Consider the following 25,713-nt stretch of genomic DNA (forward strand, 5'->3'; position numbering starts at 1 on the left):
ATAAAATGGGCAGTTTCTTACACTCAGGATCAGGTACATTTTTTTTTTCAGTTTTAGTATAGTTGAATTTTTTCTGACCGCAGTGAATGATTCACAGTTGTCTCTATGCTGATCAGATTTCACTTTCCTCTTTAGGCAGAATGGACGATTCTGTTTCTTCTACATACCTTTCAAGTTTGCTCCACACTTTTGAAGGATTCTCCGTAGTAGATCTGAGGAACTCACACAGAATGCAAAGGAGAGTGGAGCAAGGAAAGTCCTGTGTACAAGCATTATCTTGGATGTCCTCAGTCTATGGTTTAAGGCTTAAGTGAGACCAGGACCATAGTCTTTAGTGTAACCTATACTGTTTCTGATCATTTATGTAATATTACTTAATAAATGGAAACTGAATTGTATGCATAATACCAGATTTGCAATGTTCTAATTTTCTGTAGCTTTCCCCATCTGGATTTCAACACAACTGAAGAGTACCAGATTGAGAGGGCTACAACTTTTTAAACCACTTAAACAATAATAAAAGTATGGCCTGAAAAATCAGTGTAGTAAAATCGTTTTACCATGTAAATGTCATAGAGCAGACTAAATGGAGTTATCTATGTTTATGAAATGACTGCTTCGCAGTTTATATTGTCCCTTTCCTCTCAGGCTTGTGATTGCTGCTGAATTCTTTGTTTTGCTGAGAGGAGCACAGAGTAGAAATATCTATTATGATGTTTAAAAAGAAGAGGAAAAGAAGCACATCTTGAAATCCCTTATATTTCAGCCCCTCTGGCATGCCAAACATTCAGCTTCTGAATCCTTCTGAATTCTTTTTTCAGAGTTGAATAGCCTGTTTAAATGTAGAATAGAAGCTATGGCTGCTGACAGAACTCGCTGGGGAGCCCTGTGCTATGAAGCCTCCACCGGCTTTGAAGACAGGTGCTGCCAAAAACTGATAGAAAACCGTGAGTGGTGTCACAGAATAACACCCACAGTTACTACAAAAATGGACTTCCAGTGCCCCCATTGTGCTAGACTCTGCGCTTCCAGACTGGAACTGCAGAGCCACCTCCATGTTCACAGATGAACTGCAAACAGTGTGTCTTCTTCAAACCCAAAGGACTACCATGCATTAATGACAGGGAGGGCTAAGAAAGAAAAATAGGTAGCATTATGGCCAAGGGCAAACATCCTTGACTATGCAAACAGAAATAGCCCTCCTTTGGGATTTTCAAAGACAATGAAAATGCAGGATGGAACTTTTATTTAAATAGATAGTTTTTAAAAAATTAAAAGACTCTCCAACAAGACTCATGTTTCCTGCGGAACTTGTAATGAATCTGTACTTCTACCATTTTCCCCTATAAGATCTGCTAATCCTTTAAAGTACATTAAATTGATTGATCATTTAGCTTTTATCTGACTAATAATTAATTACCTATTCATAAGTTAATTCATACTTTCTCCTTAAACATCAGAGTAACTGAGTGATACATTGATAACCAGTTATGGGCTGAATCTAGACGTATTCTTGCAATAGTCCCACTGATAAAGGTTGACTATGCAGAGTGATAACAATCTGGATACAACCCACATATCTGGTTGGATCCAAACATGTCTTCAGTAACCTTTGACTGGCATTGGAGAAAAGGAGTGAAAAACACACATGGTTTCAATTCCTCACTCCCTCCATATCCCCCTTTTCCCTGCAATACAATTCTAGATTTTCCAGAGTTCCTCAGCTGGAAGGTTCAGGGAACGCAGAATCAGAATGATGTCCTGTCCCATTCCTTTATCCAATGGAGGATTTTATTTTTTCACAGAGAGTCAAGACCCAACTGATGGTTAGAAAATATGGTCATATTTCAGTTTCCTTCCGTATTATAGAACCAAAATATTCTCTCATTTTAACCACTACAGTATGATTCTGCAAAACCATCACTTGGTATACAGGTTTAACAAGAGAAAATGAATTTTACTGAAGTTTTGATTTGATTGAAATTGCTTTTTCGATGTGTGATCTCTAAGATTAATTCCCTTTCAATGTTGTATTCTGCTAAATTCAGCTGTCAGTCATTATTCAGGGACTTTTATATGTGCAGAAATAAACACTGTTAATTAGAATCAGTTCTCTTTTAAGATCCATGAACTCTTTTAAAGTGTAACTGATATGACCATGGACAGAATGGAGCCCTATTATTTATATTCATTTGGGGATACATTTTGTATGATTTTGCAGAATAGGTAGAAATTATATTGAATGAATCACCAATTTCAAAGGATATTTAAATTTTCTAGGTCCAAGAAAATGTTTTCTTCTTGTTTGTTATGCAAAGAAGCAAGTTCTGGCAGATGAAAGCTTGCAAAAGAGAGTCAGCTTTAATCACCTAAAAATAAACTGCTTCAAACATCTTACAGTATACAGGTAGAACACAGAGTATCTTCACTGCTTAGAATGTGATGAACACACATGTGTTTTATATGTGCATGTATTTCTAAAACTCTGCCAAGAAAATAAAATGCCCCAGATGCACATGTAGCAAGGTAAAGTGACCTATTTCATACACTCCGGGGTAGATCAGGGAGATAAATAATGACCAAATAAATACCATACTATTTCAATGAGGTAGCAAGACTTTTAAAATATTGTCCCTAATATGAAAAACGGGGAGACAGGCATGCTTTGTTTCTAGACATAAAATCTCTTGTGCTGGAGCTAAAAATATACACCCCATTGTTATTCTTTTCTGCTCTAACTCAGTCTTATGGATGAGTGGAGATGGCTTATTATTTGAGGAGCTAATGAAGGTACAGGAGCATCTTCTGCTGGATTCCAGCAAACGTCTAGTCCTTTTAGGTATTTATCTGAATATGAAGGACTTCATACTGGGTAGTGAATGCCTCCTACTCTATCTGACCACCAGGCATTCAGCTGGGAGATCTGAAAGGGATCTATATCTGCACTACTTTGAATGCAAACATAGTCCTTTACTGTAGTTGGGACCTCAATGAATCAAATGCAACTACAACTGTCCTCAGAACATCCAGGTGAAGTTGGGCCACACATTCAAGTGAAAGACTGAAAGGGATGATCTTAAGGCCTGCATGGTATGGCCTAGAAAACAATTTCCAAAAAGCTTTCGGCTATTTCACTGAAGTAGTATCTACCAGCTTGGACAATTTAAATTGGGTTTAGATAAATTTATAGAGGAAGAGACTATCACTGACTACAACATAATGACTAACTTTTAAAGCCATATAATAAGAGAATAAAATGTTGGAAGAGGGCATTAAGTCCATCAGTTCTGATCTGCTGATCAGTGTAGGTGTCAGAATTAAAACATCTCCAATAGGTGGATGTCAATCCTCCATTTGAATACATCCAGTGAGTAATGTGTTCCAGTATTGAACTGCTCTTTGCATTAGGAGGTTCTCTAATATTTAGTCAGTACCTATTAAGACATTAGTAGTATGCCTCTCAGTAAACATATTGGAGAATACAAGCGGGAGAATGCCCTCATTTCCTATTTGTGGCTTCCTACAAACCTGTTTTTGACCACCATGAGAATGAAATACAGAGTATAGTCTAGCAGGGTTTTCCCTGTGTGTTTTTAAGCCCAGCCAAAGCATTCCTTTGTCCTAGGTTGAGAAAGTATTTAGAAACACAGCATGTTCTTAAAGAAGGAAAAGTGTTTCGTATTGAATATGACTTTGGATTTGAAGTACAAAACTGAATAGGTAGATAAGCTGAATTTGGACCTTCTCATTGGTGCACAAGAAGGTTATATATCCACAGTGGAGTGGAGTACGGATGACAACCTCCAGCCTGCATGTGTAACATCCACAACCATGTGACCTGCACAAAATCCACCCCTCATCATACTGCTCATTTCAGCAGTTTATTAAAGTTTGGTTTTTCATTTAAGGCAGGTATCTTTCTAATTTTCTGGAGCAAACTCTTATTATAAGGCATCTAATGGCTTCTCTTTTTTTTTTAACCAAATGCTATGCAGCTTATAGCCTGCAATCCATGCCTCATCCAATTATTCTCCCATAGTATAGAGGATATATAGATATATAGATATGTATCTTGTATACAAACACTGTTTTAAGGTCTTGATGGCTATAACTATGGCTAACATGATATTCCTATTTGGGCTTTGGATGAGCCAACTCAGGATCAGGGTGTATCTTGGATGTGTGACTCAGCTATTAGAGAGCCACCTGCAGACTCTGAAGATTCTCTGTTTTGCATCCCAGCCAGCTAATAGTGCTTCTCACGAATTAATTAAATTGGAGGTCAGCAAGTATAAACCTCAGATTTTGAGCCCTGCTCTTTCTAAGTCTTTGAGTTTTAGGCAAAATGGAGATCAGATCCTGATCTCAATCAATAACAACATCAATTCAGTTTCATCAGCAAATCTTGGTGGAAGTTAGCCAGGAGTACGAAAATAACCTCACCTTATGAATGGAGTTATAACATTATTCATGTTGCAAATCTACATCAATTTTGACAACAAAAATCTAATCCACACACCATCAATTAGATTTGCTTTTTAGCAGTAAACTATATAACTATAAGGTCTTCTAGGTTTCTCAAGCTTAAAGACAACATGTGTGGAGGATTATATAAATAGAGATGATTAGCTTTACAACTCATATTTTGCTATTCCCCTAGTCTAATAGTTAAAGCAGTTCAGATCATGCTCAGATCATCCCTGCTACTTTTAAAACTTCACAGCAGAGAACTAGCATTATGATAATGTTCTACAAATGCCCCAATGATGTCTTCCAATCCACAGTTTTAGATGCATTTTCATCATTCTTCCATATTTAGAAGAAATTGCTAGGGTTTTGATATGTAGAATATACCCAAAAGATAAAATCTGCTTCTATGCACCCAATAATTCCATTTCCTTTAGGAAAACATGAAGCAAATATCAGATGAAAATGAGCATGCCTATTTGGAACCCCCAGTTTTATCTAGATTATGCAGGGAAGTTCTTTTTTTAGCAAATGGGTCAATGCTCAAAACTAAACTCTTCTCAATTTTAAGAGCGACTTCTCTTTTTAACTGTGTCACACTCTATATTATCATTGTCATCAAAGGGGGTGTGTGTAAGAACCTGAAAAACCAAACAGACCTGTCTGGAAAGTCTTCCATATATCGGAGAACTGCAGGTGGCCCTTCTTGCAGTTTACACCTCACTGAGCCGGAAAACCTGTTAGCTTTGAAGATTACTTTCAGATCTAACCTTTCCTTGGGAAGAAAACAAGTACACCCAGCTGCACGTAAGCTCCATTTACTTCTTCATAAGGGCTGTTAAGGAAAGTCCCATGCTCCCAAAGTTGAATGATGTATGTAGTAAAAGTAAACTGTCATGGTTTGGTATTAGTCCTTAACAATGTCTTCTCTCATGGAACAAAGCCTGCAAATGTTGAGTGTGACACTCAATCTAAAGTTTAGAGAATTGTAATCAATGTCCATCTTCTGGGGATTAGGTTCCATGGAATATAGTGAGGTTTTTCTACCAAAAAAGCTTGGGGGCGCTTAGACTATAAATATTCTCTTGACATTGGTTCCCAAAAATGTTTGTTGCTGGATTTTGTTTTTGTTCCTCTGTAATTCTCAAAACTCATAAAGATAAAGAATGTCATCAATGCCAAAACTGTAAAAATAATCCTACATTCCCACTATTGATTCTGGTAGTCAAAAATCTTTTCATTTTTGGTTATATTAATGAAAGTTCCTGGTGCTATAGATAGGTTGTATAATATTATTGATTTGTTTTCTTTTTACTGGATGTTTTTTATGGAGGTTTTGATGTACACAGCTCAGGGTTCTCTGTGACTGGAGTGATATATAAGCCTAGTAAAATAAAAAATAACTGAGATCAGAAATAAATATATGCATATGTGTACTTTTGTAGGAATAATATCTTATAACAGTTATCAGATTAGTGTGCATAGAGGATATTGCTGCAAATATAAATAAATGTTATACTTCTGAGACCTCTAGTGGCTGTTGCTATTAAGAAATCTTACTTTAAAATCTGCAGATCATTCTTGTAGAAGTTGATGCCACATACTAAGTTGGATGATATTTTACTAGCTGATTTAATAGAATCAATCTTTTGATAATGAGCCAGCCAAATATATATATTTAATTCTTGCTGACTGTAATGGGCAATATTTAAAAGACATAATTGATTCACTAAAATCAGTGAGACATTGCAATACTGTGGCTGAATTCAGTACAATCAACATCTGTTAATTCCATGCAGTCATTTTTTCTAGTGTATACTAATCCATTAATTACTGTACCCATTTTCAAAATTCTAATTTCCTTTATAACTAAATTTATTTCTAAATCAATTTCTAAAATTGTGTTAGTTAAAGGAACTCTCACAAAAGAATTTAACTATGTCATCAGATAGATAGATAGACATAGATATAATATGACTTCATTTCACTTAACTCCGTATATACTGTATGTAAATAATTGGTTCCACTTCTGATCTGATCCACCGATTTCTTTTAAACTGGTTTTCCAAGCAATGCATTTAAATACATACAGAGTGTAAGGCAAAAAAAAAAAAATCGTAGGAAATCATATGCTTCTTTAGTTTGCAGTGAAATAATCATACTGCTTGTCAGTAAACTAGTTTTGTCCCTTTTACACTTAATATTTATACACATCATCATTAACTTTTTCCAACAATTATCTTGTTAGAATTTTGGGAGCCAGGAGGAAAAATCTGCATTCCTTTGCTTATGATGGCCATGCAAATATTTCCAGTTTTGATTGTTTGTGGATCATGCTAAGAAACATTAATTTGTTGGGCAGCTTTCTTGTATTAATCTTAACTTCCTTTCCCCTGTCCCCCAGCACCAAAAAATCTTCAGAAATAATTTAGTGGGAGTAACTCTATGTTTTAAGCATATATACCATTGCTTCTATTTTGTTCAAATGTCTTGTTACCTATTATCTTTCCTGGCTACGTTTGAAGTATCGCTAACTTACAAGCTATTGGGTTTTTGGCATCATACAGGAAAGGACGAGGACAGGCATACAGACGCTTAATTATAATTATGCAGGTTATTGTTGTCAATTAGTATTCTTTTAAAAGATTAAAGTTTCAATTACAGAAACTTTGTGATGCTGTTCTATTTTTGTGCTTTCAAAAAAGAACACAATAATAGATAGTTTGTATCAAATTTATTATTATTTACAATAAAACCAACTGAAATCAGTGGGTTTTACATTAGTCAAATCTAGTATATGATCATCTGGTTTTTGAAGTAGAGAAAGGTTTGGATCCAGCAAAGCACCTTTGGGTATCAGAAAGTTTTCTGCTGTTCTTAAAACTAATTTCTTTTTTTCTTTCTTTCTTGGTTTCTCCAAAAATTAACTATAAATGACAATTTTATTGCTAGCAAAGTTTTTGAATTTCCTTCTTCCCACCTTCTTGATTAATATGTAAGAGAAACAGATATTCAAGTTTAACTTCATTGTAGCCACACACATAAAATATCTTGTCATTTGTTAGCAGCAGTTTCTATCTGATGGTTTGTGAGTGGATTTCTACTCATGCAGTAGAACTTTCCCTTTCTACCTATGGAGTCCATGTATGGAGGTTCTCCTTCTCTGAAGGTTTTTAAGAAGAAGATTGACAGCCATCTTTCATAGATAGCTTAATTGATTTTCTTGCACATTGCAGAGGTTGAGACTAGAAGCTTGTTTTGGTCCCTTCCAACTCCATAATTTTATGATTCTATTATTCTCCTACCCCGCTGTAGCCAGCCAATCCAACAAATTGATTCTGGGATGTTCCCCAGCTATTTGGTACAAGTTTTGAGAAAAGCATGCAGTCAATAATAGAAAGAGAAGGACTGGTGGACGTCATTCCATCACTGGGAGATGCTTGAGAATACATTACTATGGACTAACCATTCTGTTCAACCAAACCGAGGAATTCAGTAGAAAATCAGAATTTCATTGACTTTTTGATCACTCAGACCACTTCAGTCCCAAAATCACTTAATTTAACTATAGATAGTGTCACTGACAGTACTTAAAATGATGATGATGATGATGATGATGATGATGATGATGATGATGATGATGATAAAATACACACTGGCACATACAATTTGGTCAGTGAAAATTCCATTATGATGACTGCAAACCTTAAAAATGTAAGTTAAATATTAGATACTAGCAACAAGAAGAGAGTTTGTGAAAAGGGAAGGAAAATGGGGTCACCTTTGTCCTATTTAGCCAGGAGTGATTAGCCAGGTTTTGTGGATTAATTTTAGTTCAGCCTGTTTTCTGCATAAGGTGATCTTTTCAAAACTATCTTAATTGCTGGAATACAAGGATGTGTTAATCTTTTAATTACAACAACATGCCAGCTCTACAGAGAATAACATTATAGCTTATGTCATTGTTGAGCATTTTTTGCTAAGCAGCACTTGATAAACTCTCCTTGAAAAGACACTCGGATTCCTGCAAACAGTTGGAAGGTAACAATTATGATTATTAAACTGAGGCTAAGACTTAATTAAATATTTAATCTGAAAGAGAAAAATGTTCATGAAGTGAATTTAGCATCTCATTTTATATGAGAAACCATTTGGAGTTGTATCAGAGCAGAGAAAATCCAGAGCCATCTTGAGCAGGAATGCTAAGGAGAAAACAATTCCCTCTCTTGTTGCCAGCAATCATATTTTGGATTGTTTCTACAGTGCCATCAACTCTCCTCTGCAGGTTGATCAAGGCAACAAAAAGAGTTGACAAATGTCTAGTCCAAGCAATGGATTACCTATTCATAACATATAGTCTTCATTTGAAGATGGAAAGTTGGCATCTCTGAGGATTTTTTTTCCAGTTTTTCAAATATTACTTGATAAGCCTCTTTTTAAGATGGATACAAAGTTTCCCCATACAATGGCTGATGTGGGTCTTCCAAGCTATGGGCTGTGTTCTGGAAGTTTTGGTTCCTAATGTTTTGCCAGCATCTGTGACCGGCATCATCCTGGGCAGAGAGAACCGCTCCTGTCTGTGCTACTGTCCTCTGAAGATGCCGGTCACAGATGCTGGCAAAACGTTAGGAACGAAAACTTCCAGAACACGGCCACACAGCCCGGAAGACCCACATCAGCCATTGTATTCTGGCCATGAAAGCCTTTGATAATACATTTCCCCATACAGTTGTTATATTCCTCAGCAGCAATTATAAACTGAGATGGAATATTCAGTGGAGAAGATTTGCATCCCCATGTTTATTTATTTGTTTAACTTCTACCACACTGTTCATTTTGTTGTGTAGATGACATCACCTGATGGAATGCAATGTTCCCGATGTCTAAACTAGAAGAATCAGGAGTCAGGAAGGTCACCAATATACCAAAAAAGAAAGATTACCCTTTTTTAAAAAAGGAAATAGGAAAATTTGACTATTTGGATCATTTACTTTTTCAGCCAAAAAAAAAATTGTTTAACACGGGGGAGAAAAATATTTATTTATTATATTTGTATGCCACTGCAGTTACAAGACTGTCAGTGGCTCACAACGACAATACACATTTCTATGCTGTTTTTGTTTTCCTGTAGTTATCTATGTGAGCTGTTATTAGTCTTGTGACTGTGGTGGCATACAAATGTGATAAATAAATGGCAAAGAAACCCAGCATAATATATGATATCAGGCTCCAAAAGCTTCCAGAGAAGCTTGGATTTAGAATGGCTGAAATTTGTTATAGTTAAAGTATTATATAGATTCCTGTTGCTTATTATTACAAGGTTTCTGTGAACAATATCATATTTTTCCAAGAACTTTTTACAAACTAATAGTTCAGTTAAAATACTAATCCTGCTCTCAAGCAAAGGTAGAATGCTACATGTTATACAAAGTTGGACCTCTTTCAATCTGTTTGAAAATAAATTATATTAGATACATGCACACACACCCAGCCACAGTGCAGAAACAACTGGCTATTCTATGCAGAGCTACACATAAACCACCTTTAAGATTTGCCTAAACCTGGAATACAAATGAATGTATTGCATAGAAATACATTAGGCAGTGTATGAGGATCACAGTGGTGAATAATTTCCACAATCATTAAATCTATTTTAATACTTACATAGTTTTTCCAGGGATCACCTGAAATTTAAGTATTTGTCTATCCCAGAAATTTGAATATGTGACCAAAGGCAGTTTTGCAGCTACTGTAACATCTGTGGTATGTATATGTGTATGCAAAACAAAATATATTATTGCTATCTATCTCATTGAAATAAACCATATTTTCTAGATGTACACATCACAACATTTTGTATTTATTATCTATAAAACTTTAACCCCCATTTTCATTGTTAAAAACAATAAATTGTGGAGTCCTTGGTGTTCTCTAAGCTAAGGACTCCACAGTTCAACCCTGAGTTACTTATATTCTTAGATTTTTTAGTTTTTTTATTTTTGTAATGTCTGGTTTTTATAACTTTTAATTGTATTTCTGATTTTAGTTTGTTGTAAGCTGCCCAGAGTCCCCCGTTGTGGGGAGATGGGCGGGGACAAGTCAAATAAATAATAATAATAATAAAAAATAATAATAATATTCTCTTCTATTGAAACAATGAAGTATCTAGCAATCTTATTAAGAATGTGTCAGCGCATGGCTTCTTTGCTCAGCACTACTTACACTATAATTACTAAATGTAATAAATATACTAAGGAATTTCTGTTTCTGTCACTATCGTTATTGTGATACGTGTAGGAATTCAAAGAAAGAATTCATGGTGAACAGGTGATATGAATAATCATATCATATTTTAGGATGATGCTGGACTCCGTTAGCCATAATACCTTCCTGCCAAACACAGTGATGTGTGACTCCTTGACGTCTTGGTCAGAAGTATTTGGAACAGTGGATGAACAGTATTCACTATTTGATCGTCAGACAGGTGGGCAGACATCTCATATTTTTACTTAAAAATTAATGAACACTGTCATAGTCACAAATGTCTGAGTAAAGAACAAGTAAAGATAATTTTCACTATGTGATACTCCCTGAAGGTGTTTCCAGATTCTTTGCAGAATAAGATTCTTGCTCCCTAATCTTTTTTTGTTTGTTTGTTTACCACTAAATATCTGTCACATTTACAATTCCATTGCCATTTGTGAATATAAGATAGTCTCAGGGTGTACTTAAAATGTTTTAGGCTGATTCAGGAATAGAGAACTTTGTTGGGATCTGCTTTTCAACTTCTCTGACTTGACTCCTTCCTCTAAGGACAGAGAAGAAATTCCTTTAGCTGCCTTTTGAATGAAGACTCTGCTATTCATTAAAGCAGCTGCAGCTCTTAAAACAATGATATCTTTTTTCAAGTGTGCACAGAATCCTAGAGAGAAAAAATCAAGTGTGAAAATCCTAGTCAATGATACATTTAGATTTTTCTCAACAGCAGGATTTCTGGGTTATTCCTTTGTTAACAATATAGAAGAATTGCATGCCTAAATTCAACTCTGTTTTAGGATTTTGGCTTATTAAAGGGAGGGAAAAGTCAAGAATTATGGTTCTAATCCAAGGCTAAACAATATAACCTCTTCAAAAACTAAGTGGTTTAATTAGCTGCTCCAGGTAACAGAAGCGGCCTGGTAGATTTGATCAAGATAAGCATTCTTACTCAATCAGAATCATCAATATGCCTGAGCCAGAAGAAACTTGGTTGTTTAAATAATTTCACCAGGGAATGGAAAGAAAGCTAGCACTTTCAAGCTGTATCCAAAGAAACATTAGTCTAAGTGGAATGAGTCCTGGAGTGAAATCTCACCAGTCTTTTCTGGAAATCTCCTAAATAAAGGTTTCCATCATTTTGATAGGCCTATTAATACAGAACCAGGTATTTTGCATACCTGCCCAGTTATTGCCATGTTCTCATTCACTAAAAAGAACTAGCACAATGCAGTCTGGGTTTTGCATTTCTCTTCCTTTCTTTTTCTGCCTCACAACATTGGCTGCTGATATATAACATGCTTATACTGTGTATGAGGCCTTCTGAGTTGTAGCAAACTTGGTGAAAGGCCTTTTTCTGGCTAATAGCTGTACTTTACCTTTGGTTGATGAGCCAGTGTATGGTTATGTGAAAAGTAGGTGGGCCCATATTAAACCCATCCCCTCAACATCAGAAATGTAACACTTCAAAAACAATAGCCATTTCCACATATGGTAATATGTGCCGGGCTTCTGATGACACTTCCAACATTTATCAGACTTGTTCTTATACATTCTCGCAATCCTCGCTGGGGGTAAATGCCACCTGTAAAACATCTTATACAAGTTTTCTTTATATGCAGTTAACATTGTTTTTATGTTTTTTATGCTATTGTTTGTTTGTGTTTGTTGTAAAAAATAAAAAACTTTAAAAAAAAAACAACAATAGCCATTTCAAGCAACCACATTTTTTTCATGCTCCCAATGCTTGTAGTCACATTAGGCCCAAAATACTTTTAATCGTTTCCATGACTTCAAAAGAGCTGAAGGATGCAGGATAAATGGACTATCCAGGTCAAGATGACAGAACCTCAACAAGTTGAGGAACCACAATAAACAAGTTTCTCTTGCTGCTTGTTTCAGTAGTGGCCAGAAAATAAAATAACTGCGTTATTTGCAAGAAGAAAGAGGATGAAGCTAACGTGTTGTTCCTTCAGAAATCCTGACTGATAGCGTGATAATTAGCAGGATGCATCTTCATCCTAGGTAGCTGGACCAGGCTAAAGCTTCTCTTGTGTATTTGAACCAGCTTCCGGCTGCTTGGAAGAAAAAGGTATCTCTGTAAAAAAAATAAAAATAAAATAAGTTAATCTGGTTAACCTACAAATCATTAAAATTCCCATGAACTGTATCAAAAATCAAGGGCTTATAGCACATCATTTTGTGTCATAGTAACTTGTAAAGAGATAGTTATTTGTCATAGTAACAAGTAAACACAAAACAGTATTTCTAAAATTTAAATATGGCCAGTATTGTTCTTTGGACGATGATCCATAAAATAGTTTATGGATTGCAGTTTAAAAAAAGGTCCAAACCAATTTCTGGTACAAGAAGCAACCAACTTTCATATAAAATATAATTGACATATGCTTTTTGAGGGTTTTCTCCATCCTTCTTTCCTGGTCAATCTCAACTTTATCACAGGAGACATGTCCTTAGTTTTGGCAGCAACATCTAGCATTCCTTAAAATTAATATACATTAGAAATATGATCATCCAGCTGTTAATATCTGTGTAGCAGATTCTGTTGAAAACCTTAGTTTGGGCATAGACATATTCCATTAGACTCAAAGTTGAAACCACTATGCCGATGATGAAAAGTAATGCAACAGAATTCTTTCTCGTTATTTCCTTGTAACTCAAGGGTGACCAGCCTCCATAGCCCTTTCACAGCTCCCAGAACTTCCACTGGATTTCAGCAGCAAACACTCTCCCTCAAACAAAACAAAATAAAACTATCCAGAAATCCCAGCTGTGCCAACTTCAGTGTCTCATCCAGCCCAAAAAGTTTTTCCATCCATGTTCTAGAACTTCATCCCATATGGAGAAGAAGCTTTCATAACACATTTGGGGTGTATTCAAGAGAAGCGTAAATGGAGGGAAAATAAAAGAAATTCCATTCCACTGTACAAATAAAGTCTAGCCATATAAGGTTAGATTTAACCCATTACTATGATATATTATTGTATAGATTCTTGTGAGGAGAGGGCAGGTTTAAAAATTCACCAGGAAAGAAAGAAAAATGCAAAAGCACTCTTATGGAGTTATGGAGGTTTTCTTATCCCCCTGACTGCCAAAATTATCTGTTTAGAAGCTAAAGAACAAGGAGATTCAATTAGACCTGACAAAAATTGCTCTTTCTCTCTCCCTCCCTCCCTCCCTCCCTCCCTCCCTCTCTCTCTCTCTCTCTCTCACACACACACACACACACACACAAACACTTTCTTGTCTCTATAGGTAAATACTACTAGGTTAATAAATGTTGTTACATAAGGGCATAAAGATTGCATGGCTAGATTCAAATACAGATTATTTTGTTTGTTATTTTGTCTCCAGCCCTGATACTGGATAAATAGCTCATGACTTAAGAAGCAGGAATGTGCTTAGTCTTTCAACAGAAGTTTTGATCAAAACATGGAAGTCAGGAGAAAGAAGGAAAGCAGACGAGCAATATTGTCATCTGAACAGAGCTTTCAAAGAAGCTCATGTGCAGGATGTGATGGAAACCAGCATCTTGCCTTAATTGTACATCCAACAATTCAGGCAATTGTTTTGACTGCTCCCAACATTTCATGCAAATATTTTTTTCAGAGGTATAGTGGCCATTTGCTAAACTTTATAACATCTTTTTAAAAAACCCTTTTCCATGCTTACCTTCTTTGTTTTTGTAAGCTATCTGTCTTATGGCATAGCTGTATAAATTTAGTAAATAATTTCTTAAAGAATGTGATACTCATTACCACAAGAGATTGAAAATTGTACTGGCAAGTAGTCTGAAAATATGAAAAATATCCATGTCCAAGTGCTAACTCCTTTCTACCTTGTCCCATCTCTCCAGTTCTGTATCTCATACTTTTTTGTACAATCTTTCTCTTCCATTTGATGCCAACCCAAAGAGAGATTCCCAGCTAAAGAACAGTCATCCTTCTATCTCATAAATGTGGCGTGCTGTCACCAAATCATACAATAATGTAACAGGTGGCATTGTTAGCCTGAGCTGACATTAAACAGCATTTGGTAGCATGGCTTCAGATATAGACATCCATTCCTAACTACAATAATGGCAGTTAAATTAAATGTGCAATGATTAAATGAGCAATGTGAAGTTACAATGCAAGCTTTATCCCTTCATTCTTGTATTGCAATATTAATGCAAGTATTACGGGGCATGCTTTGCATCCTGACATTGTATTGTAATGCACCTTTTGTCACTTGCATCCTTGTGGACATCTGTGGCTTCAGAAGTTGATCTGCTAAAACTCTGTCAGTTCAAACTAAGCAACTGAGCTGTTCAAACTTTAACTACAGGGTCTTTTTCTCATGATATTATGACAGCTTGTGATTCTTCCTGGACATCCATGCATCCAGAATACTGGACGAGACACAACGTCTGGGAGTGGCTACAGTTTTGCTGTGATCAATACAAACTGGATGCTAACTGCATTTCCTTTTCCCACTTCAACATAAATGGTCACCAGCTATGTTGTATGACCCAAGATGAATTTTTAAATGCTGCAGGAATTTGTGGTGAATACCTCTACTTCGTTCTCCAAAACATCAAGACTCGTGGTCAGTGTGCCAAAGATTTAATCATAATATTACTGTTTCTTTCTAAATGTAACTCTTAGCCTTATGCATAGTATTAAGTTGGCAGCCATTGAGACTGTCATGTGATGCTAAATCACAATCTAGTGCACATATGCAAAGAAAAAAAGTGAGAGAAAATTAAGATTGAAACAATGTAGAAACTCATCAGATCAAAATAATCTTTGCAAAATCAGATTATACTCAGAGATATAAGACTAGGTGAAAGAGAAATGAGAACCAAAAAAGACACCCAAAAGTAAGATGAGATTAAAATGAGGGAGAAATATAGAGAAGAGCAAACTCTGACTCATGGGTCTAATCAGGAGCGTCTATGGAGGGAAGGGGGTGTTTAAAAAATTTAATATTGATTCTTTTGGCCCCATCTATGGACACTCCTTGGACTAATCCAGACTGAGAGGGTGGTTCATCCAGTTCATGTGGCTTTGAGCCATGTCCCTCCTCAGAACCCCATATCTCATATCTAGCAAGAGCTGTGATTGGATGAATACAGGCTGGAACATCTGCAGATGTCCCTCAGTGCTGGTGGCTTCATACCATTTTTAAAGAGGAATTGAAATGCCGAATTGTAGCACATAAAAATCTGTTCAGACCAGAAATTTGTTTTTTAAATACAGCAGAGATATAGAAACTCTAAGTAATACATTTATTATTATATACATCAACACTGGAATCCTTGTTTGTTTTTATAGGCATCTCCTTCTTTCAGGACAATGAAGATACAAAGTCATCAGAAAAAGACTGTAAGGAAACGTCTAAAGTTTGTAATAAAATGCTTATAGTAAATGATATATTTCACCTAGGGCTCGAGGTTCTCTCAGTAGTAGTAGTAGTTTACTCTCATTTGTTCTGGGTGCACAAGAACTGTCACAAATGGGTGTCTTATACTATAACAGATTATGATGGCATCAGAAGGGCAACATACGCCCAATGAGGTCACCATGTAAATGCTATGGCTATATAAGTTGCAGCATTTATGTGGAGATGTTATGACACGCATGTCATAATTTGCCCCACAGATACCCATGGTCACAATTAGTGCAATTGCAGAATGTTTCCCTTCAGAGGAGATGATAATTGCATCGTGATCCATCTTCTGCATTCTTGCTGGCAAAATTCCTATTCAGAGTCATTGCAGAGTGTAGAGACCCAACGGTTCTTATAAAAAACAAACCATCTCTAAATAAGACTTAGCCTCCCATCAACCATGTAACCTTAGGGTTTTTGTTTTGTTTTGAGTAGAGCAACATCAAGCATGATTAAATGATGTGTTCCTCCTTGATCATTTTCAGTTTGGCTTGTATCTGATTTTACAATCGATAGCTGTAGAAGATTTCTACCAGGAGTCTGAAATGGGAAGTATTTCCTTGATGACCTGATTGGATTCATTAGCTTCCAGTATTTCAGACTGTGCCATTCCCCATAACAATTGAAACATCAGAAAGGATGTTGACAGGTGTGTTCAGACAAATATCTTTTTGCCTGATACGGTGCAAAGTTTGCCCATGGTGTCAGGCAGGACTCATGATTCGTGCCAATGCTTTTTAATATCTACATTTAATAGCTACAACTGGAGTTTTGAAGCTGAGTGCTGTCACAGTGCCAAAGAAATTAGATCTATATCTCATAAATTAAAATTCTAAGCCTGACATGTTTGAATCTAAGCAATGTTTGGAAGTTGTGATCAAATGGACTAAGATAAACAGACTAAAGTTGAAATCAGAAAAATTAGACATGATTTGAATTGGAAACCCCATAACATAATCATTTGTCTTAAGCAAGTTTCTGCCAACACGCATTACTGACTTTTCTAATGATTAATAGACAGCGTATAACAAAATGCAAGAAAAACAGGTTCACAGTATTGTTCTTATATTAAATTCTGCCTTGCTTTTCAATGAGCAGATGGCTGTGAGAATTCTCAATTTTCTGAGAATTAATTCTATTCAAAGTTCCATCCTCCTTGAACTTTGTGATTTTAATTGCAATTTCCATATTAGACTACTATAATACATGTTTTATGGCTGAAACATTTATATGGTTTGGGATCCATATACATGAAAGCCTGTTGGCCAAACTTAGGTACTATATCGAATACAACTTTGCATTTAAAAACTGCAAATTAAATGTTAACAGCAGCAGGTCATCGTTATGCAAGTGGGAATTTAACCTCTCAGCCTCCACTATGATCCTAATGAAAATTGTTCCTCCCAACATGGAATTTACATTGGAAGAAAAAATTCCAGTGTAAAATTTAAAAGAGTTGCTTCTTCTTGTTTCCATTAGCTGTCATCTGAATAATTGTCGCCTTCCCCTTCCTATTCCCTGTTTCATTTTTTAAAATATGCACTAGTTTCCCCTTTATCTTTCTCCCATATTCGTTCTCCATCAAGGCCCTACTTCAGCTGGCATCAATTGTGCAAGACATTTGATACAAAAAGCTAGAGTTTTATAACCCCATCTCAGAAGCTATAGAAATATCTCCTTGTGAAATTGAACAAGATATTGCAGTGTTAACTGGTGGTAGGCTGTTGGGAAACATCTTTCTTGAAGGGATTCTCCACAGAATATTCTTCTGGCTGACTGAAATGTTTTTGAGTTATTTTACTCTGTTGTTATTGCTTTTTGAAGGTCTATATATTTCTTTGCCCTCTTTGTCATCCTATTTCAACAGGAAATGATATTCAATAAGTAAATGGGACAATTCTTGCATGTGATTTGCATGGATTTGGTAACATGCAAGTCTGACTCACCCCCAAACTCAGTGTAATTACAAGTCCATTTTGATAGTTTCAGGTTGTGTAAGTCTCCCAGAGGTCAGATGTGTATCTTTACCAAACAGTTGGCTATGCGCATGCTGTAAGACCAAGAAATTCAAGGACAGCAAGGCCTTGTCAGTGTTAAGCTGGGACCACTGAGCAGCAATAGGATCACTGATTAACTAGCCAACGTTGCCATTGTCCAGTAAGCAACTTTGCCTCTATTTATTGTGCTCCTTGATTATAGTTTTTCTGCCAGACGATTATGCTCCATGACTATCGTTCTGAGGCTATATTATAACATGAAGTACTATTTATCTAGAGATGTAATCAGGGCACACTGTGTTTTCTGGTAACCATCTTTTAGATCATTCACACTTGACCAATGATGATCTTTCTAGTACTTTCAGTGGTTGCTGCTGCCATTTCAGCTAATTATCCAGTTTTGGTTAATCATTCTTTTTTGTGTTGAAATTGGGATTTAATTCTAAGATAAGCCTCAGACCAATATTGATTTAGTGTTGCATAGAATTTTATTCAGAGAACATGAAGACTTCTTTAAATATCACTAGCACCAGACACTGAAATAAATTCAGAATTATTTATGTTTGTTTTTTAAAAACAAATATTTTCCAGATAATGATAAGGCATGTTTGAGAACAGGTGGCATCAAGAGTCAAGAGTTTCAAGGTCACAATAGAACAAGTAGGTATACCTCTGCCATCTAAAGATCTTTATATATAAGCGTCAGAGAAATGTTACTATATTTATACCATATAACCAAATATGCAAGTTAGCCTTTACTTTAAAAAAGGTTTTAGTTTACTGATTTTTTTCTATTTACATTAATTTATATACTAGCCAGCTCTCATTACTCTGCACAGAGTGCCAAAAAATTACATATATTGCAAACAATATTTCTATTAGTTGGCTTAAGTATCTCTTTTGGGAAGAAACACAGAAATAAAAACTGTTTTTAACGCAGTCACAGTTGAACATATAGTTGGCTGGCTTGTTATTGGAGAAGAAATATGAAAAACAGGCATAATGAACATTGACTGTCCAAGTTGTAAATGAAGAATCACTCTTTTCTAATTAATCTTTTTTTATGTGTAACAATGGTGTAACAGACATGAAACTTTCCCTATGACTATAGCTGAATCTAGAAAAAAAGCTAGATATACCGAATAAACTGTTACCAAGAAGTCATGTTTAAAAAAATAGAAACTCTGTTGTGATATATCTAAGGTAGTTTCCTAACCTGGGCACCCTTCAGAAATACAGGCTTCAGCTCCCAAATTTTTCTGCAATAGACAAGCTGGTTTGGCCAGGGTTTTTTTTTTTCCAACCACAGGTGGAGGCCATGGGTCAACAGATATCTTATGACATGTAATAGACTCTGAGATTTAGATGTTGGCTGCTTGATCTTCCAAGTCAGCTGATAAAATATTCTAGGCTACAAAATAGTTACAAAATTATTATTTCATTTTTTCTGCTAATGGTCAGAAGAAACTGCTCATGATGTCTAGATCTTAATTATTTATAGACTTTTAAGTGAGAAAATAAAACCATCCCAAATTTTTGGCAAGAGAACACTGAAAAGTGAAAAAAAAGGGATTACCATTTGATCCTGAGTTTCAGACTGTATGTCATTATCTCTTAGCAGCCTTTATGCTTCTAACTCTCATGACATATGTCATATATAAACCCACTTAGTTGTTAGTAAAAATAGTCCCTTCTGTTTTCTTGAACATGGGTACAACATCCCAGGGCCTTGCTTTATTTAGATCCTGAATCATTTGGTCCTCCAAATGTGCTTATGTTCAAGCCAATGAATCTACAGCACTCCTTCAGACCTCCCATGTGAACATGTGGAAGCTCAGAGAAATAGGAGCAGAACTGTATCCATGGCCCCATTTTCCTTCCATTTTGAGTTCTTCACAGATTCACCCAAATGCCTGAACAGGGCTTGATTTTTGGCCTAATCTACTCCACCAGGTTGTAATAGACAAAACTGGGTAAAGGCTGGGAAGAAGTAGAATCATATATGCTGCCTTGAGCTTTGTGGATTATGCTGCTCTTCAAATGCACCATTTTTAAAATTAATTTTGCAATTTAGCTTCAAACATGTCTAACGTCAGAATATTCCCCACCACATTATAACATCGGTGATGACTCTGCATTTCAGGTCAGACTTTTAAGCAAGTCTGGAAAGTAAAAAGAGGTTGGACAGTATCTGTTTCTCAAATTACCACATCATCCTTAGCTTCCTGCTACCCCAACCTGTATGATCTCAGCAAAGGTGATTCAAGTATACTCATAGTTCATCTAATTTCTTCAATTGTTTGTCTTCTAATACCATGTAGGAAGATGCTAATTATTACAGAAGAGATGCCAAAACTGCCTGAACCCTAGGTTCTGTGCTATGGGAATATGATTACTTAAACTGTAACATATAGCCAAAAGCGACTGAGAAACAAGAAGGGAAACCCAAATGGCTGCAAAAGAAGGGAAGGGAAGGGAAGGGAAGGGAAGGGAAGGGAAGGGAAGGGAAGGGAAGGGAAGGGAAGGGAAGGGAAGGAAAGGAAAGGAAAGGAAAGGAAAGGAAAGGAAAGGAAAGGAAAGGAAAGGAAAGGAAAGGAAAGGAAAGGAAAGGAAAGGAAAGGGGAAAGAAAACAGGAAAGGAGGGAGGGAGGGAGAGAGGGAGGGAGGGAAGCAAGCAAGCTTAGGAGGAAAAAGATCTTCAGGAGAGAAGAAGAACCTCACAAAACATCACAATGAAAAGTTGATCATGCTCAATTTGAGAAGGGGTGGAACTGAATATTCTGAAACAGGGATTATTGGATGGTGCTACTATCTGCAGAAACTCCATGATATAAAATCTACCACCAAAGACATCTTCCAGAACAAGATACCTTGTTTTCAAGGCAAGGCAGCTTATCATCTAAAGCCCTGTCTTTCCTTTTAGGGACATAGAGATTGGACCTTTCAGTTTTGCCAGTCAGGAGGTGACACTTTAATTCCCCATTATCAGTTTCAGTTGGGATGGCAGGAAGATGATTAAAAATGAAATCCATCCAGTGGGAGCTGACAGGATTTAGAAAATGGCACGTGGTTCACTACTTTATTGCCTCCCCGATCCTGCTTAAGATTGTTCTGTTACACAGTGATGAAAACAGCATTGTACAGCGGTACCTCGGTTCACGAACTTAATTCGTTCCGCGACTCTGGTTGCAAACCGAATTGGTCGCGACCCGAATCAAATTTTCCCATAAGGTTCAATGTAATTACGGTTAATCCGTTCTGAACCATATGTATGTTTTTTTTAAAACCACAAAAATATGAAACAAAATACAGTACGAAGAGAGAGAATGCTAACCTTGCTCGAGGCGACTTCTGGCATGGAGAACAGGAAGGCGGGTGGGGAGGCGGTTATTGCTTGGAGGGAGAATCCCCCTTCCTACAGGAAGCCACGACCACGTGTCACGGGAGGGAAGATGGCCGCGGATCCTGTTCGTCACCCGATCCACCATTCGCGAACGGAAGCAAAATTTTGCGAACGGAGCTGTTCGTGACTCGAATTGGTTGTGAACAGAAGCGTTCGTGACCCAAGGTACCACTGTACATGCAGTGGCTTTTTCTTTCAAGGTTTGTATCCTTCGTAGTTGGTTATATTGTAAAGCAAAGGAATTTGGTCTCAGTGTCATCTAGTTCTATTTCCTGACTATGCATAACCATTGGTGGCAACCAATGCTAGACTGCCTTACTGGTATGCTGTCAGGCATACTATTCCTCTTAGATGCATCATTGTTCTACAACCCAGATAGCATTTTCCAAAACCTGATAATTTTCCACAGAAAAACATTACTTATCATCTATTCATTTTCATTCCTGAAGGTCTGCAGAGTTCTCACTTATGGGAATTTGTACGAGATCTTCTTCTGTCCCCTGAGGAGAACTCTGGTATCCTTGAATGGGAAGACAGAGACCAAGGCATCTTTCGTGTTATCAAATCTGATGCTCTGGCAAAAATGTGGGGACAAAGGAAAAAAAATGACAGAATGACCTATGAAAAGCTAAGCAGAGCACTCCGGTAAGCTAATACTTTAAGAAGACATATCTAATGCTGGTAGGAAATGGGCATTTTGAATATGTTACAACACTTTTATGCAATCTTCTTTGGCTTCCAGCCATTTCCAGACCCAATTCAAGTGCCTTATTAGCTTATAAAAAGCCCTTCATGGTATCTAAAGGAACATCTCTTCCCATATGTTCCTACCATACCCTAAAGTCATCTTCAGAGGCTCTGCTCTTAGTGTCCTCCTAAGCTGAGTGGTTATTGAGGGACAGGTCTTCAGCAGCAGCTACCCAACTCTGAAAAGCTCTGCTCAACGTGGTATGGTGGGCATTGATTTTCATGATTTTTTGGTTTCATTTTGTTTTGCTTTTGTTGCAAAACAAATACAATTTTATTTCATTTTCATGTACTGTGAGCTGGCTTGGGTAAACTTAGTTTTGAGGGACAGCATATACATTTAAAAAATAAAAATAAAAATTACTGCCCAATTTAATATAGCATACCTGATTCCAAAGATAATCAAACACGTGGGATTAGAGGTGGGATAATGCTGCAACCAGATATGTGGTTGGAGAAAATGAGTAAAAAATTATATATTCATCACTAGAGTGTTTGCCAGCCTAACTCACACATATAAAATTTAATACTCCTACATTTCCATTTTGCTCAGCAACGACCTGAGAATTTTACTCTGAAGAATAAAAAGAAATGTTAGAAAAATAAATGTATGGCCCAAGGGAATTGAATTCCAAGATATCTGGGGAAGTTTTAAGCTCTGAGACAATTAAGTATGACCTGTGCCTGTGTGTGTGGAAGCCCCTGCTTTGCCAAAACCAAATGTATCATATTAATAATTGGCATTTACATATAATGTACAGGGGCCTCTAATTCCCATTTCAATGTTGTTGTTGCAGATATTATTATAAAACTGGAATTTTGGAACGAGTTGACAGGAGATTAGTGTACAAATTTGGAAAAAATGCACATGGATGGCAAGAAAGCAACTCATGAGATACTCATATCTTTGGACTCACCATCCAAGAAACAATGTGAAGGTTGTCCGCAACAGATGGAAGTACTCTGCTCAGCTTTCCTAGATCGAGGTGGCCATATATATTTTGAATAACTGGCTAAAATAACCATTAATAGACTGTCTGGATCAGGAAACATACTGCCTTTGCACTTTTTGTCTATCATATTACCTGCATGACAAAAACATCCATAAATGGTTTCAATCTTTCTAGTAATCTGGTACTGTATTGCTCTTAAAGCCGATGAGAGTTGTCATCAGAACTCAAACCCAACTCCCAGCATTATACTTCCATTTCGAGTTTTATGGGATTTTGAATAGCATATTCTTAATATCACCTTTATAATAGCCCATGGGTGGGCAACTCATTGCCATGAGGGCTGTATGAAACTCTGTAATACTTTTTTACAGGTCCAAAGAACCGTAGAAGTTGTGTCTCTAATACTTAGTAGCGAAGTCCAAGAAACAGGGGTGCAGTTTCCTATTGCTTGAATGGAAAACAATGTGTGTTTTTTTAAAAGATGTGTTTAAATAGTATTAAAAACCACTCAAATGTAAAGAAGATCTGCTCTCCAATTGGTAAAAGATGGTCCACTTCTACCGTCACATTCCAATAGGCAATATAGGATAATCATTTTTCTATGTCATATCAGCCTGGGTAGGGATATGTGGTCTTCTAGATGTAGTTGAATTGGAACTTCCAACAGCCTCAGTCAATACAACCAATGAAAATGGTACATGGATCTGATTCACTAGCAATGGGAGGACTGCAATTCCCCCTGCCTGTCCTCCTGCATTCAAGAGAAGTTTCATCTTGCATGCAGCAACACTGTTTGGTACAGTTATGCTATTACTTACAACAGTGCTTGCCATAGTATGAATATAAATTTTATTTTGTGGAGCATGAAGGTTACACTTGAGTCCAAACAGATGTGGGAAACACTCTGAAAAGGCTGGTTGTGACTCCAGCTGGGCAACGATTTGTAGCTCCTATTCACCTTTTACATGTGCTAAAATGAGGTAGCTTCAAAGGAACTGAAACAAATATTACTGCTTCAGAACGTGTGAGGAAGTTTTTGTTCGTTTCTTGGTGAGGAGGAAACCATGTTCAGAACGCCACTTTTGCAATCTGTAAAACATGAAGAGACTTTAGCTATGATTTACATTCCCTCACTTAATTCAAGGTTCCACATCAAGAACATGGTTGAATAAATGTTTTAAGTTGGATCCTCAAGACTGCTGATTCTCTGCCTGGGAATAAGGTTAGTTAATTAACTGTGAATTACTAGATTTCTACAAGATTGCAGCAGTGTAATTTAAACCATCTTTATTATTAATATTTTAATTAATGGCGCTTCCTTCACACTATAAATTATTTAGCACAAGTCTTTTTTATTTGTTCATGTAACGATTGCTGATTGGATAGTGTGTGTGCATATCGATGGATGGATGGATGGATGGATGATGGATGGATGGATGATAGATAGATAGAGATACTGACTCCATCTTGTATTTCAACATTCAAGCTTGATGGAGTGAAATATATCAAGCCTGGCACAGGAGGAACATAAAATATTTGGAATAAATGAAACTATAAATAATGTGAGAGTTAACTGCCTGTGTACACACAGACTATAATTTAAATAATACATACCTTTCTGAAAGCAAAACCATGTGCTCTAGTAGAGAAGTCATAAAATATTATTTTGTGGAAAACACTAAACATTATCCTGTAGTCTTCTAAAATAAGAAAGTGGCTCTATGAACTCTTAGCAAGTCCTATTGAACTTAGCAGGATATACTTTTAAGTAGATTTACTTAGCTCAGAATTTTCATATTGATATTAGAGGCTTTGAATAATAGTGTAATTATTTTTAAAGCAAAGTATTTGTATTATACTACATATATTCTACCTCAGATGAAGTTTGATAGATATAATCGTCTGATTATTTTATTTCATAGCAATTGTGAATATTAACAAAAAATGGAAGGCTTTAGAATATGCAAGTTCTTTTCATAAATTGAAAATAAAAGCAATGTTGTTGTTATAATTCAGTCTTGTTTTGCTCAGAAAAATAGATAATAGATAATAAACAAAATACAATTTAAGACAGTTAAAATACATTTACAAAACAACCTAACATCTATGAGTGAGGTCCAGGATGGAGTTTATATTTAAACTATAAAGTAGACATTAAAATTATTTAAAGTATAACATCGAAAATGACACAAAGTGATAATATCTAATATTTAAATTAATTAAAGTTACACAGAATGTGTTTGGCTAGCAGAAAATTGGTCCGTCTGCCCTGGTTGATTATACAAGCTAGGATAGACTTGCTACTTTCTGATTTAGCATCCAGGTTGGTCAGCCAAGCTATTGCCCCGGTGTTGTCCACAGGAGGGATCCGTGCATCAAAAAGGTCAAGATGGCAGCCTCAACCTCAGATCAAAGCCCTGTCCCTTTTTTGACAAGCGTC

At 36.3% G+C, this 25,713-nt stretch overlaps 1 protein-coding gene across 1 annotated transcript; it reads left to right on the forward strand.

The window, feature by feature from the left end:
- Window positions 1-9,064: 9,064 nt before the first annotated feature.
- Window positions 9,065-24,870, forward strand: ELF5 (E74 like ETS transcription factor 5). Its single transcript, XM_025174503.2, has 6 exons — window positions 9,065-10,951; window positions 15,097-15,330; window positions 16,059-16,109; window positions 18,762-18,830; window positions 22,023-22,218; window positions 23,118-24,870. The coding sequence occupies exons 1-6, from the start codon at window positions 10,825-10,827 to the stop codon at window positions 23,212-23,214; spliced, it is 774 nt and encodes a 257-aa protein (XP_025030271.1). The 5' UTR covers window positions 9,065-10,824; the 3' UTR covers window positions 23,215-24,870.
- The last annotated feature ends 843 nt before the right edge of the window (window positions 24,871-25,713 follow it).

Source organism: Python bivittatus, unplaced genomic scaffold, assembly GCF_059951505.1.
Source record: "Python bivittatus isolate LINGU-HERP-01145 unplaced genomic scaffold, Pbiv_v1 ctg000480_np1212, whole genome shotgun sequence".
NCBI classification, from domain to species: Eukaryota; Metazoa; Chordata; class Lepidosauria; order Squamata; family Pythonidae; genus Python; species Python bivittatus.